General features: G+C 45.6%; 1 protein-coding gene across 1 annotated transcript in view; it reads right to left on the reverse strand.

The window, feature by feature from the left end:
• Positions 1-25,868, reverse strand: part of LOC134947458 (histo-blood group ABO system transferase-like) — an 80,414-nt gene extending 54,546 nt beyond the window's left edge. The window contains exons 1-4 of the mRNA XM_063935546.1: positions 25,797-25,868; positions 22,763-22,819; positions 21,153-21,218; positions 1,422-1,457 (exon numbers count right to left, since the gene is read on the reverse strand). Of these exons, the coding sequence (XP_063791616.1) occupies positions 1,422-1,457; positions 21,153-21,218; positions 22,763-22,819; positions 25,797-25,816 (179 nt within the window). The 5' untranslated portion in view covers positions 25,817-25,868. The remainder of the gene's footprint in view (positions 1-1,421; positions 1,458-21,152; positions 21,219-22,762; positions 22,820-25,796) is intronic.
• Between the last annotated feature and the right edge of the window lie 2,063 nt (positions 25,869-27,931).

Genomic DNA, 27,931 nt, shown 5'->3' on the forward strand with positions numbered 1-27,931 from the left:
ACCGTGACCTATGCCTTGAAAACGGTGTGATATTATAGGTCACGGCCACCGCGTCTCACCACCCAGCCAGCCTGCATACACATCTTCCAGTTCCCGCCTGCATACACAGCTTTCCTTGCCAACCCACATCCACATCTGCCCACCCGCCCGCTGCTCAGTATTCACAGAACTTCACTATGAACAATCCCCTCCACTGAGGGACAGGGAGGAGGACAGCTGATAATATTTGTTATTTTATTTCTCCTGTGGGGAACAATAGGATTTCAATAGGATTTATGTGGGAAGAATAAGAATTTATGGATTTATGGGGGGAACAATGAATAATTCATGTGGGGAGCAATAGGATTTATGTGGGGAGAAATGTGATTGATTTATGTGTGGAGAGATAGGATTTATGTAGATTTATGTGGGGAGCAATGTGATTGTTTTTTCTGTGTAGGCCAATGTATGTGTAGATTTTTTTTTTACTGTGAGGGCCAATGTGTGTGTTTTGTTTTTTTCTGTGGGGAACTGATGGTGTGCCTTGGCAATTTTAAAATATTGTGCCACGAGTAAAAAAAGGTTGAAAATCACTGCCGTAGTGGATGCTGGGCGCCCATCCCAAGTGCGGATTGTCTGCAATACTTGTACATAGTTATTGTTAACTAAATCGGGTTATTGTTGTAGTGAGCCATCTTTTCTAGAGGCCCCTCTGTTTATCATACTGTTAACTGGGTTCAGATCACATGTTATACGGTGTGATTGGTGTGGCTGGTAGGAGTCTTACCCGGGATTCAAAATCCTTCCTTATTGTGTACGCTCGTCCGGGCACAGTATCCTAACTGAGGCTTGGAGGAGGGTCATAGGGAGAGGAGCCAGTGCACACCAGGTAGTACTAAAGCTTTCTATTTGTGCCCAGTCTCCTGCGGAGCCGCTATTCCCCATGGTCCTTACGGAGTTCCCAGCATCCACTACGGACTATGAGAAATAGAATTATCGGTAAGTAAATTCTTATTTTTAGACAATATTTTTTATAACTTTGTGCATTAAACAAAGTGTGTCTACATTCACACAATTCATTTATGTTTCATATACACCTTATACACACAGCCTGAAGGTCATGTAATACAACATTTTTAATAACTTTGTGTATTAAACAAAGTTTGTGTACATTGAGCCATCAAAAAACAAAGGTTTCACTATCTCACTCTCACTCAAAAAAGTCCGTATTTCGGAATATTCCATATTTCGGAATATTTGGATATGGGATTCTCAACCTGTATTAGTGGGTTTTCCAAATGCAGCCCTGCACTGCAAGGTTAGTAAATGGCACAAAGGGACACTTTAGGAAAGAAGGTTTCAATTAAAGTAGTTACAATTTGTATCTATTAGTCCTTTAACATTGAGATATATTCTGTACTACAGTAAACAGAAACACTTACATAGGCTTCAAGACATCCGGCTTTTCATACAGCATTCTGAAAAGATGGACAAAAAATTAAGAAGACATCTGAGGATCAATTATCATTTTGGGTAAGTTCAATTAAACATGCCTCTAACGAGTTCTTGTTTGGATGTTGATGTGTTAAAAATGTTGATACTGTGAAATGTCGACATTCACAATATTGAAAAATGCAAATAGTCTTAGACTGCAATTAGGATTACAGTTAGGTTGTAATTAGAGTTACAGTAGAGTTAGTTTAAGACCAAAATATCAGTGACCATCACATCACCTAAGCACTACAGACAGGCTATTACCTCACCAAAATCACTGTCAGACAGTGCCATCACCTCACCCAATCACTGTCAGACAGTGCCATCACCTCACCCAATCACTGTCAGACAGGCCATCACCTCACCCAATCGCTGTCAGACAGGCCATCACTTCACCCAATCACTGTCAGACAGGCCATCACCTCACCTAAGCACTGCCAGACAGGCCATCGCCTCACCCAATCACTGTCAGACGGGCCATCACTTCAACCAATCACTGTCAGAAAGGCCATCACCTCATCTAAGCACTGCCAGACAGGCCATCGCCTCACCCAATCACTGTCAGACAGGCCATCACCTCACCTAAGCACTGCCATACAGGCCATCGCCTCAACCAATCACTGTCAGACAGGCCATCACCTCACCCAATCACTGTCAGACAGGCCATCACCTCACCCAATCACTGTCAGACAGGCCATCACCTCACCCAATCACTGTCAGACAGGCCATGACCTCACCCAATCACTGTCAGACAGGTCATCACCTCACCAAAGCACTGTCAGACAGGCCATCATCTCACCTAAGCACTGTAGATAGGCTATTACCTCACCTAAGGGGATGACCAGCCTATCTTTCTGTGAATACCCTTCTGTACAGAAGCCTAGTTCGGCAATAGACCTCCTATTCAATCCACAAGACCTCTTCCACACCCCTTTATAAGCTGTTTAATTGATCTACTGTACCAAAATTAAGAAGAAAACAGCAACAGAAAGTCAAGCGTGACACTAAACTAGCAAATACTGATCAAATAGCCAGAACTGTACAATTAAATTAGAATATAATTATTCCTGATGATTGAACCAAGAGGATGATTTATCAACAGGCGAAAAGCCGACTGCCAGCAACAACTGATGTGGTTTTTTCAGAGCCGGCCCAAGACAAATGCCTAGGGCATTTGGTATGCCTAGGGGCATCAGCAGCTTCTGCTGATTAAAATGATATGCAGCATGCCTATATTCTGTGTGTAGCATTTCATATGCTAATACGGGATCAGTACGTAATCCCGCTGGACGGGATCCCGGCGGTCGAAATACCGACACCGGAATCCCGACCGCACAGTCCCGACAGGGGTGGCTAGCGGAATGCAGCCCCTTGCGGGCTCGCTTCGCTCGCTACGCTCGGCACACTCTTATATTCTCCCTCTATGGGTGTCGTGGACACCCACGGAGGGAGAATATGTCGGGATTGTGGCAGTCGGGATTCCGGCGTCGGTATTTCGACCGCCGGGATCCCATCCAGCGGGATGTTGACCGCCTCCCGCTGATACAGCCACAGTCTCACACAGTATATAGGTATGCTGCATATTATTTTAATCAGCAGAAGCTGCTTGTGCATCTTAGCCACATAGCAATGCAAATAAGATGTATTTTCATCAAAAAAAGGTCCCCGACATTAGCATTGAGGCAAGATTTATGAGGACACATTTGTATCCAAGCAGTAGCAGAGGTCACAGTGTTAGCGGCCGTGTGAGTGCTGTGTGTGAGTGGGTTGGTTGTGCAGTAGTGTTCGGCATATGTGTAAGGGACATTATGTGTGTCATGTGTAAAATTGCATTATTAATGTTCAGCATATGTGTAAGGGGCACTATGTGTGTCATTACATGTATAAGGGCTGACAATGCTAAATTCTTTTGTCGTATAAACAACCTTTTATACTTAAGAGGTACCGTAAGGGTACGCTAGTTGCGAAAAGATCGCTCAGCCGTAGGCGAGACGCTCAAGCGTCACGTTCGCTCACGGCCCAGAGATCACAGGACAACACGTTATTGGCTATGACTAGAGTAATGATTCGCTATGGCGTAGCGGACGCTCGAGACCACGAGGAGATCACCAGCGGCGCAGACGCTCACAACGCTATACCTTTATCGTATAAACCTTATCAATGAAATACACAGAATACCTTAATGTGAATACAGGGTGTAAGTGCAACCTTGTGTAACCTAACTAACTACAAAGCTGCTTGAGCGTCACCGACGCTCAAGTGAACACTTAATACTATAGAAAATACACAGATACTGGTTTAGGGTCCAAAGCCTATTAACTGTATTATATCTAATATACTTGTAAAAGGGGATAACAGTACAAATGATACACTACAATATAACAGATACTTCCTAACCAAAATACAATACTATCTAATACAATTCAATACTAGTCTAGGGGAGATATGAGGGAAAAGAGAAAGGAGAGAGAGAGAGATGGAGAGAGAGATGAGAGAAATTGGCTCACAGTAAGGCAATGATTACGGAGAGAAACTTACGCACAAAGGGTATGATCGCATGCGCCTCGATATCCAGCTCCCGATTATCAGCAGAAAACCGTTGATGAGAGTGAAGTTGGATATGGTCGGCCTGCCTATTTATGCCCCACACACAATGCAATCTCATAGTCCCTACAATCCCATTGTCCATTGGATGAAGGAATTCGGCCCCGTATCATAACAAAAGGTCATAGGTTGATTCATACAGGTGGGCTGTGACGATTTCCAACAGCTCAGGTGGGTGGGAAACTGGGTTTCCCGCCGCATACCTGAGTATGAGTAAATAATAGAAATGGACATAAACTTCTTATGTCCATAACTATTCGCACGAGCGATTAATACGCTCCAAACCAACACCGGAATATTGCTAATTAAATACTCTTCCGATGGGTACCAAACACTGCTGTATGACTCTTGTTAGACCCTTCGTATGACACAAAGAGGGATTCCTCCGTTCAGGGACGTTCTATATTAACCAAACTTTCAGGAACCATTAAAGGGATCATGATCTATAAACTACATTAATTATGAAAATGTGTAACGAATGAGTCGCACGCTACGACTACATAAACTCTACCGTAAATACGCATACCGTGCGCCCGCGGGTGCACGCTATTGCGGGTATGCGCCTTCACGGGAGAGCGTACGCATGCGCAGCGCGGACCAGTGTGCGGTGCAAATATGGCAACGTGTATAGAGATATTTTTCTGACTTTGACAGTCCACCCTTTGGCAGTCAATAATAACTGCCACCTTCTAAAACATTTCAAAAGGAGAAAAATATATGTCAGGGGTTAATTCATTTCCATGGTTGGGTAGGGGAGGAGAGAGGAGTAGGTGTGAAGAGGGTGTGACCTAGTGAGATAGTAGAAGCATGTGTGTATGAGTCCATGTTTGGGGGGGGGTCATGTATCATCGTGCCGTACGTGTTGCAAATCAAGCTTCGAGGTACTGCGAAGTATACATTTGAATTCCTTCTTATCCTGTGATACAGGTCTGTGGATGGGCTGTCAAACTTTACCGAGCTCTTTTCGGATTTTTGAACAAAATGGGGAGCACATTTTAGTTGATGATACATGAATGGGGGAATATGTGGTTGCTGATATCTGTGCCTGTATTCCCTATCGTCTATGTGTGTCGTTACCTGAGGGTTGTAGAGATGAAGATAAAGAACACTTACGAAAAATGCAATGATATTCTATGTCAGGGAAATGTACATCTGTTGTTGAAGTTGTGTTCGGTATCTGTTGAGAGTCGTCTTCTTTGCGCTGTTTTGCTCCTTAGGCATGAGCAACAAGCTTTGTCAGTGCCATCAGATTTACAAAAAATGTTGGGCTAGCGTGAGTTTAAAAATACTAGGGAAACTGGGGATCCATGGCAAAGTTCATCAAGTGTCCATTTCTCAAGAGATCAAAACTCTTTCTTTGGTCCATCCGTTGTCTGTATAGCGTCTCGTCAACTTCCTCGTCCAAGGGGGTCTTGTTATCTTGGAGAAAAGCAGAAAAACAGGTGAAAGAAACGGACCGTATAATCGCATTTTCATCACGTCCTGGTTTCTATCATTGGGTCATAAATCAAATCCAGGTTAATTACGGTTTCCTCACTCCTCAAGCTCATCACTTTTGTACTTTGTTTGCACCTCATTAAAGCCTGCCCGCATCTAAATATCAATCCAAACGATATAACGACACCCAAGATGCATAGTAGAAACTTTCCAACATCCATTATGACTCCTTGAGCCCAGTCTCCTAAACCGGAGAACCAATTTCGCGGGTTCAACCATGACACCCAACCAGTCAGCTCATTACCTACAGCAGCAAGGGTGAGATTGTGTTTTCGACGAAATTCCCACTTTAATTGCAGAATATCATCCATCTTTTGGTCTATGACCTCTACCGGATCCTCGGTGCTATTTGTGATATACGTGCAACACTTTATGCCGTACTGTGTTGCCAATGTAACACAATATCCGCCTGTTACTGCTGTAAGATAATTAAGAACCATCCTATGCTGAACTAGTTCTGTTTTGTAGGCTTGAAGTTCTCTTCCAGTGTATCTAAACGTGTCATCATACATTTCAGTGATATTATCTAACAAATTGGCGAGTGCGGAAATGTATCTATAATTCATCACTCCTCGAGCGGTGCGAGTGAAATCTAACGCTACCAGAACCTGAATCCCGGTGGATTCATGGATAAGATCAGAGGCCGGATGCTCTAACCTTTCTGACAGTTGTCTTTTAACTCGGTGCTCGTAATGAGTGTGAGTATAAGGAGCTTGGGCACCACGGTGTATGTCCTTCATTTTGTCATGTGTAACAGTCATCACTTCAGGCAATACTTTTCCAATATAACACAATCCTTCAGAGTTTGGGGCAAGCCACTTGTACGCCTTTCTCCCGCATATGAAATATGCGTCATCGGGGAGAACATATGGGACGGAGAAGGACATGACCATGTTACAAACCTTCCAGGTGAAATCTCCTGACCCTAATTCTTCCATCTGTTTAATGCATGTATCAGTTTGTACGATATGTGCACAGTATCCTGGTGATACCTCTCCAACTCTAGTAATCCTATTTCCTAAGGTATATCGATACCGGAAAGATTTTCCTCTACTGGCTATGTGGCGTACAAGCTCTGTATCTGTAGGCATTCTATCTGCTCTATGCGAAAAGGTCATGGTAAGGTTGCTCCATGACACTTCCCAATTTCCCGGCTTACGGGGATTGGAGATATTAAAACATAAGAGGGACCTATCCACATGGTATTGGTGGAGCTTCAAACTAGGAGGGCTGGAGATGTTAAACCTCCGGTCCACCGGTCTCCCACCACTTAGCTCAAGTACCTCCCCTAACGTTAAAGGAAATGGTACTAGCCCTGATTTGCTATGACCCTGAGGTACTTGAGAGCATACCCAACAATCTGTTTGGTTTAATACATTACCCACTAAGGAGTGATAGTCACTCAATGGATGCCGGTCCATATGGATATTAAAACTGGATTGGCATTTCTTTATGCATCCATCTTCAATCAAATTGTCACAAAGCCTACAGATACAGTTTTCTTCAGCTAACAATCCATCACAATTTCTTCTATCGGATCGTTTTCTGATACTCGCCTTTGCTTGTTGGTTTGGTTGATCTTGGAAAACTACGCCTCCATCATCATAATCGGAACCCATTCCAGAACCTCTCTCGACCTCTATGGTACTCTCGCCGGAACAGACTGCTCTGGTCAACATCATGGTTAACATCAAAATCCGGATCACAGTCTCTTGGGGCAAGTCCATCTCTGAGGAGGAAATGGAGAGAAATGAGAAGGGGGAAAAAGAAGTTTCAAGGAAGAGGGGATAGGAAGTGGAGAAAAACAACAAAAGGGAGAGGGGAGTCGACAACTGCTTTCGGTCTTCAAGGTTCAGGTGCCGCCTCAGTCCTCCTGGAACAGACACTCCAGCGATACAACCTCTACCGTCTGTTCCTTATCACGGGACTTCTCTGGATCAGCAACCTTCTTGCAGTGGGATGAATGGACCCAAGTCTCTCTCTCAGCAACCTTCAATGCTGTGGTGCTAGTCAATAAGACCTGGTATGGTCCTTCCCATCTATCAATAAGACAACCTGAGCGTAGAAAATTTCGTATCATTACATAATCCCCAGGTTCAATGTCATGACAATTACTACCTGGTAAATCAGGAATCACCAACTTCAGATTATCATTTTGATTCCTCAACTGTTTACTCATGTTAATCAAGTATTTTACAGTTACTTCATTGTTACATTTCAAATCATCCTGAGGGTTAATCATGACATGCGGTTGTCGACCAAACAGAATTTCAAAAGGAGACAGATTAAGAGGGGACCTGGGAGTGGTTCTGATGCTATACAAAACAATGGGTAAAGCTTCTGGCCACGTCAATCCTGTCTCTGCCATTACTTTACTCAATTTATTTTTAATAGTGCTGTTCACTCTTTCGACCTTCGCGCTCGCCTGTGGACGGTACGGAGTGTGCAGCTTGCTATCAATACCCATCAACTTACACATTCCTTGAAAGACATCACCTGTAAAATGGGTACCCCTATCACTTTCGATTATCCTAGGGATACCGTATCTACATACAAATTCCTGTACAATTTTCTTAGCTGTAAACATAGCGGTATTTGTAGCTGCTGGAAATGCTTCGACCCAATTCGAGAAAACATCTATACAGACAAGTACATATTTCAAATTTCGACATGGGGGTAACTGAATGAAGTCAATTTGTATTACCTGGAACGGGCCGCCGGCAGGTGGGATATGGGATGGTTCTGTAGGTATTGCCTTTCCAATATTCTTTCTCAGACAGGTAAGGCATGACATTGCTCTTTTACTCGCATGAGAGGAGAATCCTGGGGCGCACCAGTATGCTCTTACCAATTTGCACATCCCCTCCCTGCCTAAATGAGTCAGCCCGTGAGCTGCTTCAGCCAGACATGGAAGGTATGCCCTGGGGGCCACTGGTTTACCATGTCCATCCGTCCAGAGCCCTGAGGACTCCTGGCCATATCCCTTTGCCTTCCAGACTGCTCTTTCCTGTGTGGAACACAAATTCTGCATCTCACACAACTTCTGTGTGTTGATGGTATTAAATACCATCAGTTGTGTGGTGTCTGTCTGTATGGGGGTAGCAGCTGCAAGCTTTGCGGCTTCGTCTGCTCGGCTGTTACCAAGGGATACTGGGTCTTGGCTATATGTATGTGCTTTACATTTGATAACAGCCACTCTGTCGGGTTCCTGTATCGCTGTTAGAAGCCTTTTTATATGGGCTGCATGCGCTATCGGTGTACCAGCTGCCGTCATGAAATTTCTGAGGCGCCATAGGGCTCCGAAATCATGTACTACCCCGAAGGCGTATCTAGAATCGGTGTAGATATTGGCTGACTTACCCTTAGCCAATTCACATGCTCTGGTTAGGGCGACCAGTTCAGCAACTTGGGCTGAGTGAGGTGGGCCTAGCGGTTCCGCTTCTATGGTGTCTTGGTCATCTACGACTGCGTATCCAGTACACAAGTCTCCCGAGTCTGACTGTCTATGACAACTACCGTCAGTGTAGAACGTGAGTTCTGCATCTTCCAGTGGATTGTCACTGATGTCAGGCCTTGCGGTAAAATTTTGGGTCAAATATTCCATACAATCATGTGTATCTTCCTTTGCATTAAATCCTCCTTCCCCATCACTCTCACCTTCCACCCTTTGTGTCTGACCAGGCACACCTGGGAGAAATGTTGCAGGGTTTAATGCGCTGCATCTCCTTATGGTGATGTTTACTGGGGCCATTAATGCCAATTCCCATCTTGTAAACCTTGCAGATGAGACGTGTCTGGTTTGGGCAGAGTTCAATAAGGCAGATACCGCATGCGGTGTATGGATTGTGAGGTTGTGGCCTAGCACGACATCTTCGCTTTTTGTCACTAGCAATGCTATCGCCGCAACGCTACGCAAGCATGTGGGGAGGGATCGCGCTACTGTGTCTAGCTGAGCGCTGTAGTATGCGACTGGCCTGCTGGCGTCACCGTGTTTTTGGGTTAGTACACCTGCTGCGCACCCAGTACTTTCTGTTCCGTATAGTTCAAAAGGTTTCCCATAATCTGGCATACCTAGTGCTGGCGCCTGCGTTAGGCACTGTTTAAGTCTCTCAAATGCTGTTTCGGATTCGTCTGTATGCAAAATCCGATCAGGTTTGTTTGAAGAGACCATTTCCTGCAAAGGTAACGCCAATATGGAAAACCCTGGGATCCAATTACGGCAATACCCACACATTCCTAAAAACGTCCTGATCTGTTGCTGGGTTTGTGGCAGTGTCATGTCTCTAATGGCTTGGATTCTATCAGCGGTCAGGTGTCTCAGTCCTTGTGTTAGACAGTGTCCCAAATATTTTACCTTAGTTTGGCATAATTGTAACTTGTCTTTGGAAACCTTATGTCCTGTGTCTGAAAGATGAAACAGGAGCTGTTTCGTATCCTTCAGAGATGCTTCCAGCGAATCTGAACACAGCAGTAAATCATCCACATACTGTATCAACACTGATCCACTCTCCGGTTGGAAAGACTGTAAACAATCATGCAAAGCCTGAGAAAATATACTTGGACTATCTATGAAGCCTTGGGGTAACCGAGTCCACGTGTATTGGACTCCTCTGTATGTGAATGCAAATAGATATTGGCTGTCAGGGTGCAGAGGTACCGAAAAGAATGCGGAGCAGAGGTCAATAACAGTGAAAAATTTGGCAGTGGGAGGAATTTGCATTAGGATGACAGCTGGATTAGGCACTACGGGGAACTGACTCTCCACTATTTTGTTAATCCCCCTTAGATCCTGCACTAGCCTGTAACCCCTCCCCCCACTCTTTTTAACAGGGAAGATGGGACTATTTGCTGTGCTGGACGTTCTTACTAGAATGTCCTGTTGTAGCAAGCGCTCTATTACTGGGAAAACTCCTAACTCCACCTCTGGCTTCAGAGGATACTGTGGGATTTTTGGAGCTATCCTACCATCTTTTACTTGTACAACTACTGGAGTTACGTTTGCCATTAATCCAGTGTCCTGTCCATCTTTTGTCCAAAGTGACTCTGGTATCTGAGATGTCATCTCTTCTACTTGGGATGGATTCCTATTTGTCATAATGGTATGTGACATTAGTTTTGATGGGGAGTCTAACATGTCTCGCACTTCCTGAGCGTGATTCTCAGGAATGTCCAAGAATACACCTTCAGGAGTACAATAAATGACGCACCCCATTTTACATAGTAGGTCTCTACCCAGGAGATTGGTTGGTGCAGATGCAGCCAGCAAAAAGGAATGCTTGGTATGCAAAGGCCCTATTGTAATCTCGGCTGGTTTGCTAACAGGGTAGTGCTGGACTACTCCTGTTACTCCCATGGCTGGAACTGTCCTACCAGTGGTTCTCATGCCCACTGTCGAATTTATCACTGACTTGGCCGCCCCTGTGTCTACAAGAAAGTTTAAAGTTTTACCAGCTACATTGATTGCAATCTCTGGTTCACTTCCAAGACTGGCAATCAATTTAACTGGCTGCAGATTACAGGTATGGCCACACCCCTATTGGGTATGCTGACCTCCCTGAATCCCGCTGGCAGCAACTACTTGTGAGGGAGTTAGTTGGGAACTATCAGAGGCATGCCAGTCTCTGTTCGGGGGATATCTTTTTGTTTCCCCTGTATGTGGCTCAAAACTCCGCCTCTGTGGACCCTGCTCCCAATGTCGTGTGTCATGTCGTTGTCTAGGGGGTTGAAAAGATCTTTGTACACTCTTTGTTCTACAGTCTCGTGCATAGTGTCCCTGTCTGTTACAAGAAAAACATGTTATTACACTTGCCTTACCCACAGGATTCGGTGGTACATACGCAGGCTGCCTTGTGGTCAGCGCCTGTATACTTACTGACATCAACTTATCACTTTGCGACTCCCTGTGCCTAGTGATGTTTCTGTCGTGATCAATAGCAGCCTCTCTCAATGTGGACACCGACAGACCTCGCCAACATGGTTGCGTGGTCTGGACCCTAGTCTTTAATGTTTCCTTTAAACCATCCATCAGTACGGATACTGCTACTTCTCGGTGGTTTGGGTTGGTCTTAATGTCTTCTATACCAGTGTACTTTGCCATTTCTAATAGTGCCCGGTGAAAATATTCTACTGCCGTTTCGGACTCTTTTTGTCTAATGGAGAATATCTTGTTCCATTTAACAACGGCTGGGAAATACTCCTTTAGCTGTAAATTTATCCTTTTTACATTATCCTTGTTGTACACGTCTGTAAGCGGTACATCTTTATCCAATGCACAGTCAACTAAGAATTGAGTTGCGTCGACATTGGAAGGTAAACAAGCTCTTAGCAGTACCTGCCAATCCTTGTTGTTGGGTTCTACCGTGTTACCTAGATCCCTGATGTATTTTTGGCTAGCAACTAAGTCTTTCCTGGGGTCAGGAAATTCGGACACTATTGTTCTTAATTCCATTCGGGAAAATGGAGTGTACATGGCAATGTTCCTTATGGGAGTGGCTCCAGACACATCTGTTTTTCCATTGGGAACTGCTATTACCCTTACAGGAGCAATTCTAACAGCCTCATTCTGCGTTGATTCTACAACTTGTGGTACAATTGTTTCAGTGTAGTGCATGGTGCCGTACTTACCCGTTGACACGACCTCACCTATCCCTCCGCCAGGGGCTTTCGCTAATCTCGTGGGTGTTGCTGTGCCTACTGTGGTCTCTGCTATGGTGGCCGCAAGAGAGAGAGCTGAAATTGTTGCTGAATCGTCTTCTTGATCACACTCCTGAGGAAAGTTCAAAACAGGGTACAACTTGCACGGGTTAATAATTGCATGAGTTACTTGGTTACCATCATTTACATTTACAGGGTTACTAAGTGTTTGTGTTTTACAACCCAGTGCGTTTCTCTCCGCAATCAACTTCTCTCCTGCTATATATGGTGGTGGCGGGGCTGTGGCTATCAGTTTCCTTACTGCCCCAGATCCCGCCGCCAGAGCCAAACCTCTCTGTATCTCACCTTCCTGGTGCCATAACTGTAAATAATCATGATGCTGAATTCGTCTCTTTGTTGATTTTATGAGACATATCCTCCTCCTTAAATTTTGTAACACTTCTGGACTGAAGCTACCTATTCTTGGGAATTTGTCCCTGTCTTGTACAGTCATTCTCTCCCATTCATCACATAAAGATTCTGTGTGACTTCCGTATTTTTCACACATGATGTATCTTGCCGACCCGACTGGCCGGTTCTCTGAATCAACCCGAACCGAGGTTGATCGCCCCCTACCTGAACAATTGGCCCCCATAATCTGCAGGTGTTGCTTACTACTCCTTAGATCTTTAAATCAAGGTCTTCAGCGAACCCTTACAGCAAACCAAATTATTCACAATAGGCCGGCGGTGGCGGTTTACCGAGTACCCCACTCACTCGCCCACCTCGACCAATACGACCTGATCACACCGACGTGGTGCTGGCGTACTCGATACAGGGCCCTACCAAAAGAACCTTCGGTTTACTGGAACATATGAGGGTTACCCGCAGGACACTTACTCTTTCCAGTAAAGGTGGGGTTGTTAGATAGTTCCTGAGTGACCAGCGAACTTCCCTTAAAAATAAAAAATTACACAAATCACGTCAGAATGTACAAATAGCGTTTGTGACCACTTTACTCTAATGGTATTAGGTCAGATTACTAACTACTGCACACAATTACGTGCGGTACAATCGTTCAGTACATAAGCACTACCTGTTATGTACTGAGAGATCAATGGAATCGATGTTTCCGGCCGCGATTCCTTCAGCAAGAGCTTATGGCCTATATGGGTTCTGCACCAACCCCCGGGGTTGTGCCTCTTGTATGTTTATATAGCGGACCTACTTGTACCTTATGACCTCCTGGTCTTGTTACCTTGTGACCTCCTGGTCTTGTTACCTTGTAGTCCGCTATACTCTACTTGCTCAAATATTATTCAACCAAGGATGCCTCCTTAGCCACCGTATATGTCACTTACACGTGTGTCCTACCAGATTTCTATTGGTTCAACCTCTAAGTTGTATAACTTGTATACAAAAACACACTCACTCAACACATGTACACTTTTGCTTCCACTCCTATTTCTGCGCAGAAATTTTTTCTTCAGCCCAGCGGTGTTACCAATTAGGAGCAGGATCTGTTAAACTAAATTTCAGTTTTTTCCAAAAATAGATTTGCGTTATTTACCGCGTCGCGTTATCTACCGCTGTGCGTTACTTATCGCCTTTGCGCTAACTATCGCTTTGCGCTAATTCACCTTTTTCGTGACTTTGAGCTACGTGGGCGTAACCGGACGCTACGTTGCGTAATGTACGCTGCGTGCGTCTGCCTTTGGATTGCGTACGCAAGTCTTTTGTTAGGGACACGTGTACGCAAAACAAAGATCCACCGTAACACAATTTCTACTTTTATCAATGTAAATGATCCCTGATCATCTACCGCACACCACACTGACTGCCTTGTCTCCCAGACAAGCCGTGTGTTGGTCTATACTTTAACTATTACCTCTACTATGAAATAACAGCAAATCTCTTTTAGCACTTTCTATCAACTATAAAAATTGGCAAACAGGAATAGTGATATACGAAATTTGAAAAAGAAATGCAGATATATGTATGCGTGCGTGTATACGCAAGACAGAAGAGAAATAAAAGTTTTAAAAGACACAAGCGTTTTGTTCTTACTTCCGGTTCCCGGATTCCTTCAGCACTCTTTATCTAAGCGAAGCAGACACTTATCCCGTCAGCACTGGGAGACAACCTCCCACCCTTTGCTGGGGGATAATGTCTGCTGATCTACCTAGTGCAGATATGAGAAGGATAGGACGAGTCCCCAATTGACAATGCTAAATTCTTTTGTCGTATAAACAACCTTTTATACTTAAGAGGTACCGTAAGGGTACGCTAGTTGCGAAAAGATCGCTCAGCCGTAGGCGAGACGCTCAAGCGTCACGTTCGCTCACGGCCCAGAGATCACAGGACAACACGTTATTGGCTATGACTAGAGTAATGATTCGCTATGGCGTAGCGGACGCTCGAGACCACGAGGAGATCACCAGCGGCGCAGACGCTCACAACGCTATACCTTTATCGTATAAACCTTATCAATGAAATACACAGAATACCTTAATGTGAATACAGGGTGTAAGTGCAACCTTGTGTAACCTAACTAACTACAAAGCTGCTTGAGCGTCACCGACGCTCAAGTGAACACTTAATACTATAGAAAATACACAGATACTGGTTTAGGGTCCAAAGCCTATTAACTGTATTATATCTAATATACTTGTAAAAGGGGATAACAGTACAAATGATACACTACAATATAACAGATACTTCCTAACCAAAATACAATACTATCTAATACAATTCAATACTAGTCTAGGGGAGATATGAGGGAAAAGAGAAAGGAGAGAGAGAGAGATGGAGAGAGAGATGAGAGAAATTGGCTCACAGTAAGGCAATGATTACGGAGAGAAACTTACGCACAAAGGGTATGATCGCATGCGCCTCGATATCCAGCTCCCGATTATCAGCAGAAAACCGTTGATGAGAGTGAAGTTGGATATGGTCGGCCTGCCTATTTATGCCCCACACACAATGCAATCTCATAGTCCCTACAATCCCATTGTCCATTGGATGAAGGAATTCGGCCCCGTATCATAACAAAAGGTCATAGGTTGATTCATACAGGTGGGCTGTGACGATTTCCAACAGCTCAGGTGGGTGGGAAACTGGGTTTCCCGCCGCATACCTGAGTATGAGTAAATAATAGAAATGGACATAAACTTCTTATGTCCATAACTATTCGCACGAGCGATTAATACGCTCCAAACCAACACCGGAATATTGCTAATTAAATACTCTTCCGATGGGTACCAAACACTGCTGTATGACTCTTGTTAGACCCTTCGTATGACACAAAGAGGGATTCCTCCGTTCAGGGACGTTCTATATTAACCAAACTTTCAGGAACCATTAAAGGGATCATGATCTATAAACTACATTAATTATGAAAATGTGTAACGAATGAGTCGCACGCTATGACTACATAAACTCTACCGTAAATACGCATACCGTGCGCCCGCGGGTGCACGCTATTGCGGGTATGCGCCTTCACGGGAGAGCGTACGCATGCGCAGCGCGGACCAGTGTGCGGTGCAAATATGGCAACGTGTATAGAGATATTTTTCTGACTTTGACAGGGCATTAATGTGCAGCATATGTGTAAGGGACATTATGTGTGTCATTATGTGTATAAGGGCATTAATAATGTGCGGCATATGTGTAAGGGACATTATGTGTGTCATTATGTGTTTTAGGGCATTAATATTGTGCAGCATATGTGTAAGGGACATTATGTGTGTCATTATGTGTATAAGGGCATTAATAATGTGTGGCATATGTGTAAGGGACATTATGTGTGTCATTATGTGTTTTAGGGCATTAATATTGTGCAGCATATGTGTAAGGGACATTATGTGTGTCATTATGTGTGTAAGGGCATTAATAATGTGCAGCATATGTGTAAGGGACATTATGTGTGTTATTACGTGTATAAGGACATTAATAATGTGCGGCATATGTGTAAGGGACATTATGTGTGTCATTATATGTATAAGGGCCTTAATAATGTGCGGCATATGTGTAAGGGACATTATGTGTATAAGGGCATTAATAAATGTCATAATGTGTAAGGTGCATTATGTTTATAAGGACATTAATAATGTGTGTCATATGTGCAAGGGGCATAACTGTGTGGTATTATGTGTATAAATGCATTACTAATATGTGGCATTATGGTGGTCATTCTGAGTTGATCGCTAGCTGCTTTCGTTCACAGCGCAGCAATTAGATTAAAAAGCGGAACTTCTGCGCATGCGTATGGTGCACAGTGCGCACGTGCGACGTACTTTCACAAAAGCCGATGCAGTTTCACACAAGGTCTAGCGACGCTTTTCAGTCGCACTGCTGGCCGCAGAGTGATTGACAGGAAGTGGGTGTTTCTGGGTGGTAACTGACCGTTTTAGGGGAGTGTGTGTAAAAACACAGGCTTGTCAGATAAAAACGCAGGAGTGGCTGGGGAAACGTAGGCGTGGCTGTCCGAACGCAGGGCGTGTTTGTGACGTCAAAACAGGAACTAAACAGTCTCAAGTGATCACTAGCTAGGAGTAAGTCTCGAGCTACTCAGAAACTGCACAATCTTTTTTTGTAGCAGCACTGCAAACCTTTCATATGCACTTCTGCTAAGCTAAGATACACTCCCAGAGGGCGGCGGTTTAGCACTTGCACTGCTGCTAAATCAGCTAGCGAGCGAACAACTCGGAATGAGGGCCTATGTGTATAAGGTGCTTTAATGTGTGGCGTAATGTATAGAAAGGGCACTACTGTTTGGTCTAATGTGAATAAAGAGCAATATGATGTAGTATAATGTGAATAAGGAGCAATTTAGTGTAGTGTAATGTGAATAAGCGGCACTACTGTGAGGAATAACGTATATAAGGTATAGTGGTACTACTGTGTGATGTAACGTGAATTAGGGACACTATCGCATGATAAAATGTGAATAAAGTTGCACTACTGTGTGGCGTAATTTGAATTGGGGGTACTATTGTTGGGCCATGCCCCTTGCCAGCAAAAACACACCGCTATTTGGGCTGTGCGCTGAATGTGCACACTGTTCCTATTTAAAATATAGGGGGTAGGAAAACTTAAAATAAGGACTGCTATGGGCGAGGGCTGATGGTGCTGAGAAAGGGTTGCACTGTCGGAGGCGGAACGATTGGTGGTGCTAGGGGGCACCAGCCAAAATCTTGCCTAGGGCATCATATTGGTTAGGGCCGGCTCTGTTTTTTTAATGTTTTGCCAATGATCGTGTTATGAGCCACCGCTGTGACTCATTTCTGTTTGTGTTCTGACTGTCATCTAGCAACCTGGAAGCCAGCTGCTACGTATGTAGCACACCTGTTTGAAATGCTTTTGTTACCTGACTCCTCCTGTGATTGGTCTCTTTCCCTTTCATTAGGGATTCTGCCCTGTTCCTGGAGCTGGTGATATTACTAAGTTTCTGTACCTAGTGAGCCTGCCACGCGGTTGCTGCATGCTGTGCAGTTCCCAGTTCTTGTAACCCTGGTGTGTCTGTCTGAACCCCACATTTGTTCCTGAGTCCTGGTTCCTAGCCACTCCTAGAACCCGTGCCTTATTGGATCCTGTGTCTGTTTCTGCTCCATGTCAACATCCAGCCATAGCCCTCCAGTTATTCTCATGCATGGTGCTGTAACTCCTGCCAAGACTTTGTGAGTTTATCCTGCCACCTCAGGTCTCGTGAACATCCAGTCTGTGTGTCCTTGGTTGTCAGTAGCAAACTTTATTCACTCCAGCTGTGCCTGTATTCACAGTCCTGCAGCAATTTCTGGATATCTGTATCAGTACTCAAAGCTACAACTCTGCCTCTGTGTGTTATTACAGCCTAGTCACTATTCATCAAGCAAGTCTCTCTACTCAAGCTGACAGAACTTTGCTTTTAATCAACTCACACACTCTCACCTGGTTACTCCCAGCAGTTATCACCTCGTTCATTCAATTCCCATTGTTCAGTTACCAGCGCATATTCAATCCTGTGGCTTCCAGTTATCGTACCTTCTCAAGCCTGTCTGCAGTAACCATTTCAGTATCCTGCTAACCTGACCTGCAGTTAACCCATGCTTTGCTATCTGGTTTAATCAAGGCATACCTCCCAACATGACCCTCTCCAGGAGGGACACAATGCTCTGCTCCTGGACTTTCCTCTTAATTTATGATTGCTATCACCTGTGTTGAACAGGTTAGTGGATAAAAAAGGTGTTTTACCACAGGTGAGGGCAATCATAAATTAAGGGGGAAGTCCAGAAGCAGAGCATTGTGTCCCTCATGGAGAGGGTCATGTTGGGAGGTATGATCAAGGCTTGCTGTCTTCACTTGCATCAGCCTTGCCAGTATCACCTAGCCAAAGTTTACAATTAACCCCAGCCCTGCCACGTCATCTTGCCTCCAGTCTGTCTTCAATCAACCCTTGCCTTGCCAGTTGCTATACTCTAGGTAAATTAATCTAGTGGATCTCTGCCAATCCCGAACTTGGCTCAGGCATATCATAACAGATAGAGGTTTTTTATTATTTACCACATACTGGACCCATTTCAGACCTGTTCGCTGCTGTGCGTTTTCGAAGAGAGGGCGATTATCAATTAACTGCACATGCATATGCACCGCATCGCCCAACAGTGACAAGCGTGCAAAAATTTTGATCGCACAGTCATTCGCAAGAGGATTGACAAGAAGAGGTCATTTGTGGGTGGTAACTAGCCCTTTTCTGGGAGTGTCAGGAAAAACGTAGGCGTTCATCGCTGGTCCCCCGTCGGCTGTACATGCAGGCCAATATGGACGATCTCATCCATATTTGCCTGCACTTCAATGCAGCCGGGTGACGGGGGGAGTGAAGAAACTTCACTCCCCCCGTCACTGCCCCCCCGCTGCCGGGTCGCTCGTCGGCCGTATCCGCCGTCGGGCAGCTCGGCGGCGGGTCGGCCAGTGTGTAGGGCCCTTAAGTCCTTGGCTGCTCACAGACTGCACACAGTGGAAAAATCATTAGATGGTGAGTGAGTTGCAAACGGATTTGTAGATATCCGCAGACTGAGGGATTTTTAGCTGCTCGGTGTACACATAGGATCGCACACCTGCACGGCGAATTTACACTCCTCTTGGTCGGTGACTATCTGATCGCAGGACAACAAAATTAGCAGCACGTTGATCAGGTCTGAATTAGGCCCACTATGTCAAAGGTTTGCCACAATAATACTACTATTGCCAGCAATGGCCATTGCCAGAAGCATGATTCAGCGGCAAACGCTGGCAATGGATTCCTTATGCACTTACACAAGGAAGTCTGTGTAACAAGCTGCAATTTTTGAAAATAGTTTTTTAATTTTTCAAAATTATTTGCAATCATATTTTTTCTGTGCTTTATGGGGGTCATTATGAGTTGATCGTAGCTGTGCTAAATTTAGCACAGCTACGATCATTCACACTGACATGCAAAGAGACACCCAGCACAGGGCTAGTCCGCCCCTCATGTCAGTGCCGGCCCCCCACAGAAGTGCAAAAGCATTGCACAGCGGTGATGCCTTTGCACTTCAAGAGTAGTTCCCGGCCAGTGCAGCCAAGGCGTGCTGGCCAGGAGCTACTCATCGCTGCCCGGCCCGCAGCGGCTGCGTGTGACGTTACGCAGCCGCTGTGGCCCCTCCCCCCAACGCAGGCGTGGCCGGACTGCTCCCACAAAACGGCGGACAAACGCCGCCGTCCGCCGCCTCCCGCCCAGCATTCACAGCCCTGCTACGGCCTTCGGCCATCTGGCATGCGCTGGCGCACTACGGCGCATGCGCCGTAGGGACCCGTTCGCTCGGCTGCAACAAAAAGCAGCGAGCGAACGGGTCAGAATGACCCCCTTAGTTTCACTGAGCCTGCGGAAGATGGCAAGCTGATCTACTGTACCCATACACGTATCTGCAGCACCTGGCCTGGTCAAGCGGTGACATACTGTAACTCTCTGTGCCACTATAGTCGCAGCAGGGGCCTGATTCACTTGTGGTTGGAGGATGCATTGCTGCTGCTAACGGGGAAGCAGCAACGATGCACAGATATGATCATTATTATTATTATTATCCTTTATTTATATGGCGCCACAAGGGTTCCGCAGCGCCCAATTACAGAGTACATATGCACATAATCAAAACAGGAAAACAGCGACTTACAGTTGAAGACAATATCGGACAGGTACAGGGGAACTAAGCATAACTACACCAGTGAATGACAGAGATAAGTTCCAGGTGGCCAAAAACTGCAGGATTTGGGCCAGTTGAGGATTATTAAAGTAAGAAAAGTATAAGCACATGAGGGAAGAGGGCCCTGCTCGTGAGAGCTTACATTCTAAGGGGAGGGGTAGACAGACAGGGGTGACACAGATAATGCGCATCTCGTATAAGTAGACGCTTCCTACATGCATGGACGCAGAATCGGATCCGGATCACTTGTGACACCCGGCTGGATGGCACCGAGAGGTCACGCAGGCCGGCCACCGCAGTTCCGTCCAAGAGGCCAGGAAATCTCTGTTGGTGACCAGAGGCGACATGACTCCATTTTGTGAAATGGCTGCCGTCGCCACCCCCTTCCTGCCCCCAAACTGCCGCAGACTGTCAATCTCTTGACGTTTTGCAGCTGTAGTGCCCCGATGATGCAGGACCCTTACTGAATATGCGCAGTACTGGTCCGGCACATATGCAAAGTACCAAACATCAGTATTTTGTGACCAATGCACCACTTACGTCGGGACTTGAATCAAGCCCCAGGTAAGTATAGCTAAGCCCCCCAGGCAATATCTTCCTGATGCAGCTTCAGCATAAGGGAATTTTGTGTTTAAATGCTGCAATAAAGTAAATCAATCAATTAATAAGTAAATTATAAATAGACTTTGTCCTAAGTAAGGGCATTTATTCTCTATAAAGCCGGGTCTATCAGTAAAGAGCTTTTACCTTTGAATGGATATATCTTCTAACAGATCCAGTTTTGAGACGTTGGTGGGATTACTGGTGGTGGGCCTGTATGGAGAAAAGGAAGATTCACATCTGGAATTATTCATGTAATAAAAGTCCTGTTGATTATTTCATACCCTCCAACATGACCCGCCCCACTAGGTACAAAATGCTCTGTTTCTGGACTTTCCTCTTAATTTATGATTGCCATCACTTGTGAATAAACAGCTTTATTATCATTTAACTAGTTCAACACAGGTGATGGAAATCATAAATTAAGAGGGAAGTCCAGAAACAGAGCATTTTGTACCTAGTGGGGCGGGTCATGTTGGAGGGTCTGTTATTTCTGCCATTTGATCCCCAAATGCCATCACTCTCCCACCTAATCCACTACTTCCTGTCATCCACACTGAGTGGGAAGCTGTGCTGGGCCCAGTTTACTGGGTGGGGCGTGGTCAATGCTGGGAGGTGTGGCCAGTCCCTCTCCTTAGAAAACATTAAAAATATCTGCCTTTGTGTGCAGCCGTGCAAGCTGCAGGGGGGTGGGGGGTGGGGCGGAGCTAATGTGAGAGAACCGATTGGCACATCACAAAGAGACATACTTGCCTACTCTCCCGCATTCTGCAGGAGACACCTGAATTCACGGGTAGACCCCACGCTGCCCAGGGAAGAGTGGGCACCCCTCCCGTACTCTCCCCGAATGGGGAGATAAATATAGAGAAACCGCAGCCTCGGTGGAGGGTGCGGGGCCTAAAGATGCAATTATATGCTAATCACGTCATTTTAGCTCCACCTGGGGCAGAGGAGTATTTACCACAAAGCAACCAAGGCGGCTGCTTAGGACCTTGTGGGCAGGGCCTGATCAAGCTGCAGCCTGGAGCGCTGGGTCCTGCGGGGGGCGCAGCAGGTGCGGACGTCACGCACTGTACCCAGAGCAGCTGCAGCCATTGAGTACAGCGGCCCTGCCCAGGAGAGGAACGGCCGCGGCCCGAACCAGAGTCGTGGACCCTGGTTTTCCCCAGCCAGCGGGGGAGGCCATCTGAAGAATTCTACAGGTCTGTGTCCATTTACAATACATCACCTGCCTGGATGTCTGCAGGAGAGGAGACAGCATCATGTGTGCAAGAGGGAGCTCGGTGTGAGGGGAGCAGTGTGATACCCTCCAACATTTTACATATAAAAATCGGTACAAACTAGGAAAGGGGCATGACCATGGGTAAAAGGGGTGTGGCCACACCCCTTTTCCTATACTTTCAATGGAAAAATGGAGAGTCAAAAATCGGTACAGACCATAGAAAAAAGGTACAGTTGGAGGGTATGCAGTGTGCGCAGTATAAGGGGACAGGCAGTTGTTTTTTTTGCTTTTTTTTTTTAACCCTGTGGAGGCCAACAGAAAAGTGCCCATCAGTCCTGCTGTCTCTGTGTCCTGTCCCCTCCCCGCACCATGGTGCCATGTGACAGAAGGTCATAGAATGATTCTCTCTCATCTTTATGCTTCACTTCACATGTGGTTTCATAGAGACTTCAAACTCAAATAGTCTCCGATAACTTATTCATGACATGTATTATATAATATGCAAATCAGAAGACAACAACAATAACACACTTACTGTGGGGGACAGAGAAGTACAAACCCGGAGCGCCATCCGTCACTTTTCATGCTGTACCTGAAACAACAAATAACATAAATCACGACCATAACAAATCACATAAATCAGCAAGCAAAATTTGTTTTTAAATGGTGCAATAATTTGTCCCTTTCATTAGATTCCTGTTGTCATCATTACAAAGGCACCTGGTTCTGCTTCCAGCAACTAACAAAAAATGCTCAAGATAAAGGACATCCAGGGCCATATTAAGGTCTGTGGGAGCCCCTGGGCAATAAACTTGTGGGGTCCTCTATCAATAAAATTATGAAAGTGATTTTAGATATATATATATATATATATATATATATATATATCCTATATAATAGTTGGGATACTAACAATAGTGACTGGCTGCTGTGCGAGTCTCCGGGAGAGCCACTTGCAAAGGGAGGACAGCCGCTTATCTACTTCCAGGAGGAGAAGCAGGAGAAGCATTACCCGCACCTCCCCCACTCGCAGTACCTCCGGCCCCCATCTACGGCACCCCCATGCCCCCCTTCACCACCCACGATGGCTCCAAACCCCCTCCCCAACCCGCAGCACCACCGCACCATCCCCTCCCCACCCGTGGCACCCTCGCAACTGCCCCTCCCCCACCCGTATCTCCCCTGGACCCCATCTGCATCTCCCCCACACCCGCTACTCCCCCAACCACAGCACCTACTGGGTGATTCATCAGGCCTTGTGTGCGCTGTTCACGCCCTTTGTCCGTGCAATATTTAACCACACACACAATTATGATTGGAGGTAATACTCCATATAATAAAAATATTGCACGCCACAAGGGTGTGCAAGGGTTAAGGGGGCGTAGTCCCTTATGACGGTGTGAAAAGTGCCTATAGGGCGCGATGAATCACCTAGTATATATATATATATATATATATATATATATGCACAAACACACACAGTAGCTATAGGCATCAATCTGGACCAAATGAGACACGTCAGACGGGGTGGGGGAGAGCAACAGTATGCCTTTCTCCTGAAGGGCAGGTAGGGGGAAGGGGCAGTAGGCAGAAGTTTTGCCTAGGGTGCCGAGAGACCTTGCACCGGCCCTGGCAACAAGTGATCCCCTGAATAGATGTCATGCGCATGCGCACAGTATCTATTTAGTGCTGGGAGGTGAGCCAAGGGCTGCCAAACTGCTTGGGGAGCGCTGGGAATGCCCTTAACATGCTAAATACAAGGTCGTGTCATGAGACCACACCTACTCAGTCAAGGACACACACCCTCCCACCCAAGGCCACACTTATCATATAATACAGTAAATATATATACATATGTAAACACACACACACACACACACACACACACACACAAAAAGCCTCAATTTTCCAACATACTTAAAGGCAAGGTTGGGTATTCTACTGCCTACACACCAGCGGAGGCATGCTGACGCCGGTCTCCTGAGCACCAGTCACGCATACCCAACCCCAGTGTACTACTTTTTACCTGCTTTAGATTTTAGATAGCTGCTTCCAATACAATATCTCCCCTGTGTACAGACGTAAATTCGAATCAGCATCAGTCCAATATCAGCACCTGAGCACTGTCAGCCACAGGCAAAAGGATTGTGTTTTCCATGGATGGTTAGCTTCATGTGAGACTGACTATCAGTACACTACAGACAATGTCAGCACCAAAACATTAATATGCAGCAACCACATTATGCCACATTTGGTGTCCGGGAGTGATTGGGAAATCACCTTGTCCTGCAACTGTTTTCCCACACCCACCAGTAGCGTGACATGAACTCACCAGTAGAATGACATGAACTCACCAGTAGAGTGACAAGAACTTACCAGTAGAGTGACGAGAATTTACCAGTACAGTGTCATGAACTCACCAGTAGAGTGACAAGAACTTACCAGTAGAGTGACATGAACTCACCAGTAGAGTGACAAGAACTTACCAGTAGAATGACCTGAACTCACCAGTAGAGTGACAAGAACTTACCAGCAGAGAGTAAAGTGACGAGAACTTACCAGTAGAGTGACGAGAACTTACCAGTAGAATGACCTGAACTCACCAGTAGAGTGACAAGAACTTACCAGCAGAGAGTAAAGTGACGAGAACTTACCAGTAGAGTGACATGAACTCACCAGTAGAGTGACAAGAACTTACCAGTAGAGTGACATGAACTCACCAGTAGAGTGACAAGAACTTACCAGTAGAGTGACGAGAACTTACCAGTAGAATGACCTGAACTCACCAGTAGAGTGACAAGAACTTAAAAGCAGAGAGTAAAGTGACGAGAACTTACCTGTAGAGTGACATGAACTCACCAGTAGAGTGACATGAACTCACCAGTAGAGTGACAAGAACTTACCAGTAGAGTGACATGAACTCACCAGTAGAGTGACAAGAACTTACCAGTAGAGTGACGAGAACTTACCAGTAGAATAACCTGAACTTACCAGTAGAGTGACAAGAACTTACCAGTAGAGTGACATGAACTCACCAGTAGAGTGACAAGAACTTACCAGTAGAGTGACGAGAACTTACCAGTAGAATAACCTGAACTTACCAGTAGAGTGACAAGAACTTACCAGTAGAGTGACATGAACTCACCAGTAGAGTGACAAGAACTTACCAGCAGAGATAAAGTGACAAGAACTTACCAGTAGAGTGACATGAACTCACCAGTAGAGTGACAAGAACTTACCAGTAGAGTGACATGAACTCACCAGTAGCGTGACATGAACTCACCAGTAGTGTGACAAGACCTTACCAGTAGAGTGACATGAACTCACCAGTAGAGTGACATGAACTCACCAGTAGCGTGACATGAACTCACCAGTAGTGTGACAAGACCTTACCAGTAGAGTGACATGAACTCACCAGTAGAGTGACATGAACTCACCAGTAGAGTAACATGAACTCAACAGTAGAGTGACATGAACTCACCAGTAGAGTAACATGAACTCACCAGTAGAGTGACATGAACTCACCAGTAGAGTGACATGAACTCACCAGTAGAGTGACATGAACTCACCAGGAGAATGACAACAGCATGAAAACTGTGATATAGATCGGGACACAAATCCATTTCTTTTCACAGCCAGTTTTGTCTGGAAGAAAACAGAAATATCTGTCAGATCTGTATATATACATAGGGAGAGATACATGTATACAGTATACAGTAAGTAGCATTATCGTAGGAACTCAGTACAAGGAACACACTCTGCTCATTTCCAGGAACTTCTAGGTGCAGTGCTGGTAATGCTGGGTCCCACATGAGCAGTAGAGGAACCCAAATGGACACGGACGTGGTAAATCACTGCTCACTGCTACTGCCCAGTATGCCAATCATTAACAACAGAAAAAAATGACTTTTCTACGCAGGGACAGGAGATCTGAATGGAGCACGTCCCTGTGTTGAAGTGACCACATCATCAGTCTCTGCACTCCTCTATCACATACCTCCAGCGGAACAGTTCCGCTATTCGGACACTGTCTCACCCGCAGGCACATTATCCCATGGGTGGGGGGACAGTTGGGGAATCCTTTGATCACCCGCTGCTCTGCCCTGCAAAACAGCGAGTGATCTCTAAATAGATGCTGTACGCAAGACAGCACTGAACACGCCCCCAAAATGCCGAAAACGGGTCCGTGCAGCTAGGACACGCACACTCGACTGAGGCCACGCCCCTCACACAAGAGGCCACACCCAATTTGCGGTCGAGTGCACGCGAGGGTCCCAATACTCTGCTGAGAAAAGTTGGGAGGTATGCTATCAGGATTCCTGAGTGCTACTACGTGATCAGTGAAGTAGTGATGTTACTTACAATGGAGAAATTATTACTATATATATATATATATATATATATAGATCTATCTATCTATCTATCTATCTATCTATCTATCTATCTATCTATCTATCTATCTATATATATATATATATATATATATACACTGCTCAAAAAAATAAAGGGAACACTAAATGAACACATCCTAGATCTGAATAAATGAAATATTCTTATTAAATACTTTGTTCTTTACATAGTTGAATGTGTTGACAACAAAATCACACAAAAATTATCAATGGAAATCAAATTTATTAACCCATGGAGGTCTGGATTTGGAGTCACCCTCAAAATTAAAGTGGAAAAACACACGACAGGCTGATCCAACTTTGATGTAATGTTCTTAAAACAAGTCAAAATAAGGCTCAGTAGTGTGTGTGGCCTCCACGTGCCTGAATGACCTCCCTACAATGCCTGGGCATGCTCCTGATGAGGTGGCGGATGGTCTCCTGAGGGATCTCCTCCCAGACCTGGACTAAAGCATCCGCCAACTCCTGGACAGTCTGTGGTGCAATGTAGCGTTGGTGGATGGAGCGAGACATGATGTCCCAGATGTGCTCAATTGGATTCAGGTCTGGGGAACAGGCGGGCCAGTCCATAGCATCAATGCCTTCGCCTTGCAGGAACTGCTGACACACTCCAGCCACATGAGGTCTAGCATTGTCTTGCATTAGGAGGAAGCCAGGGCCAACCGCATCAGGATATGGTCTCACAAGGGGTCTGAGGATCTCATCTCGGTACCTAATGGAAGTCAGGCTACCTTTGGCGAGCACATGTAGGGCTGTTCGGCCCCCCCAAAGAAATGCCACCCCACACCATTACTGACCCACTGCCAAATGGTCATGCTGGAGGATGTTGCAGGCAGCAGAACATTATCCTTGGCGTCTCCAGACTCTGTCACGTCTGTCACATGTGCTCAGTGAGAACCTGCTTTAATCTGTGAAGAGCACAGGTCGCCAGTGGCGAATTTGCCAATCTTGGTGTTCTCTGGTAAATGCCAAACGTCCTGCACGGTGTTGGGCTGTAAGCACAACCCCCACCTGTGGACGTCGGGCCCTCATACCACCCTCATGGAGTCTGTTTCTGATCGTTTGAGTAGACACATGCACATTTGTGGCTTGCTGGAGGTCATTTTGCAGGGCTCTGGCAGTGCTCCTCCTGTTCCTCCTTGCACAAAGGTGGAGGTAGCCGTCCTGCTGCTGGGTTGTTGCCCTCCTACGGCCTCCTCCACATCTCCTGATGTACTGGCCTGTCTCCTGGTAGCTCCTCCATGCTCTGGACACTACGCTGACAGACACAGCAAACCTTCTTGCCACAGCTCACA

Source organism: Pseudophryne corroboree, chromosome 8 (genome assembly GCF_028390025.1).
Source record: "Pseudophryne corroboree isolate aPseCor3 chromosome 8, aPseCor3.hap2, whole genome shotgun sequence".
Taxonomy (NCBI): Eukaryota; Metazoa; Chordata; class Amphibia; order Anura; family Myobatrachidae; genus Pseudophryne; species Pseudophryne corroboree.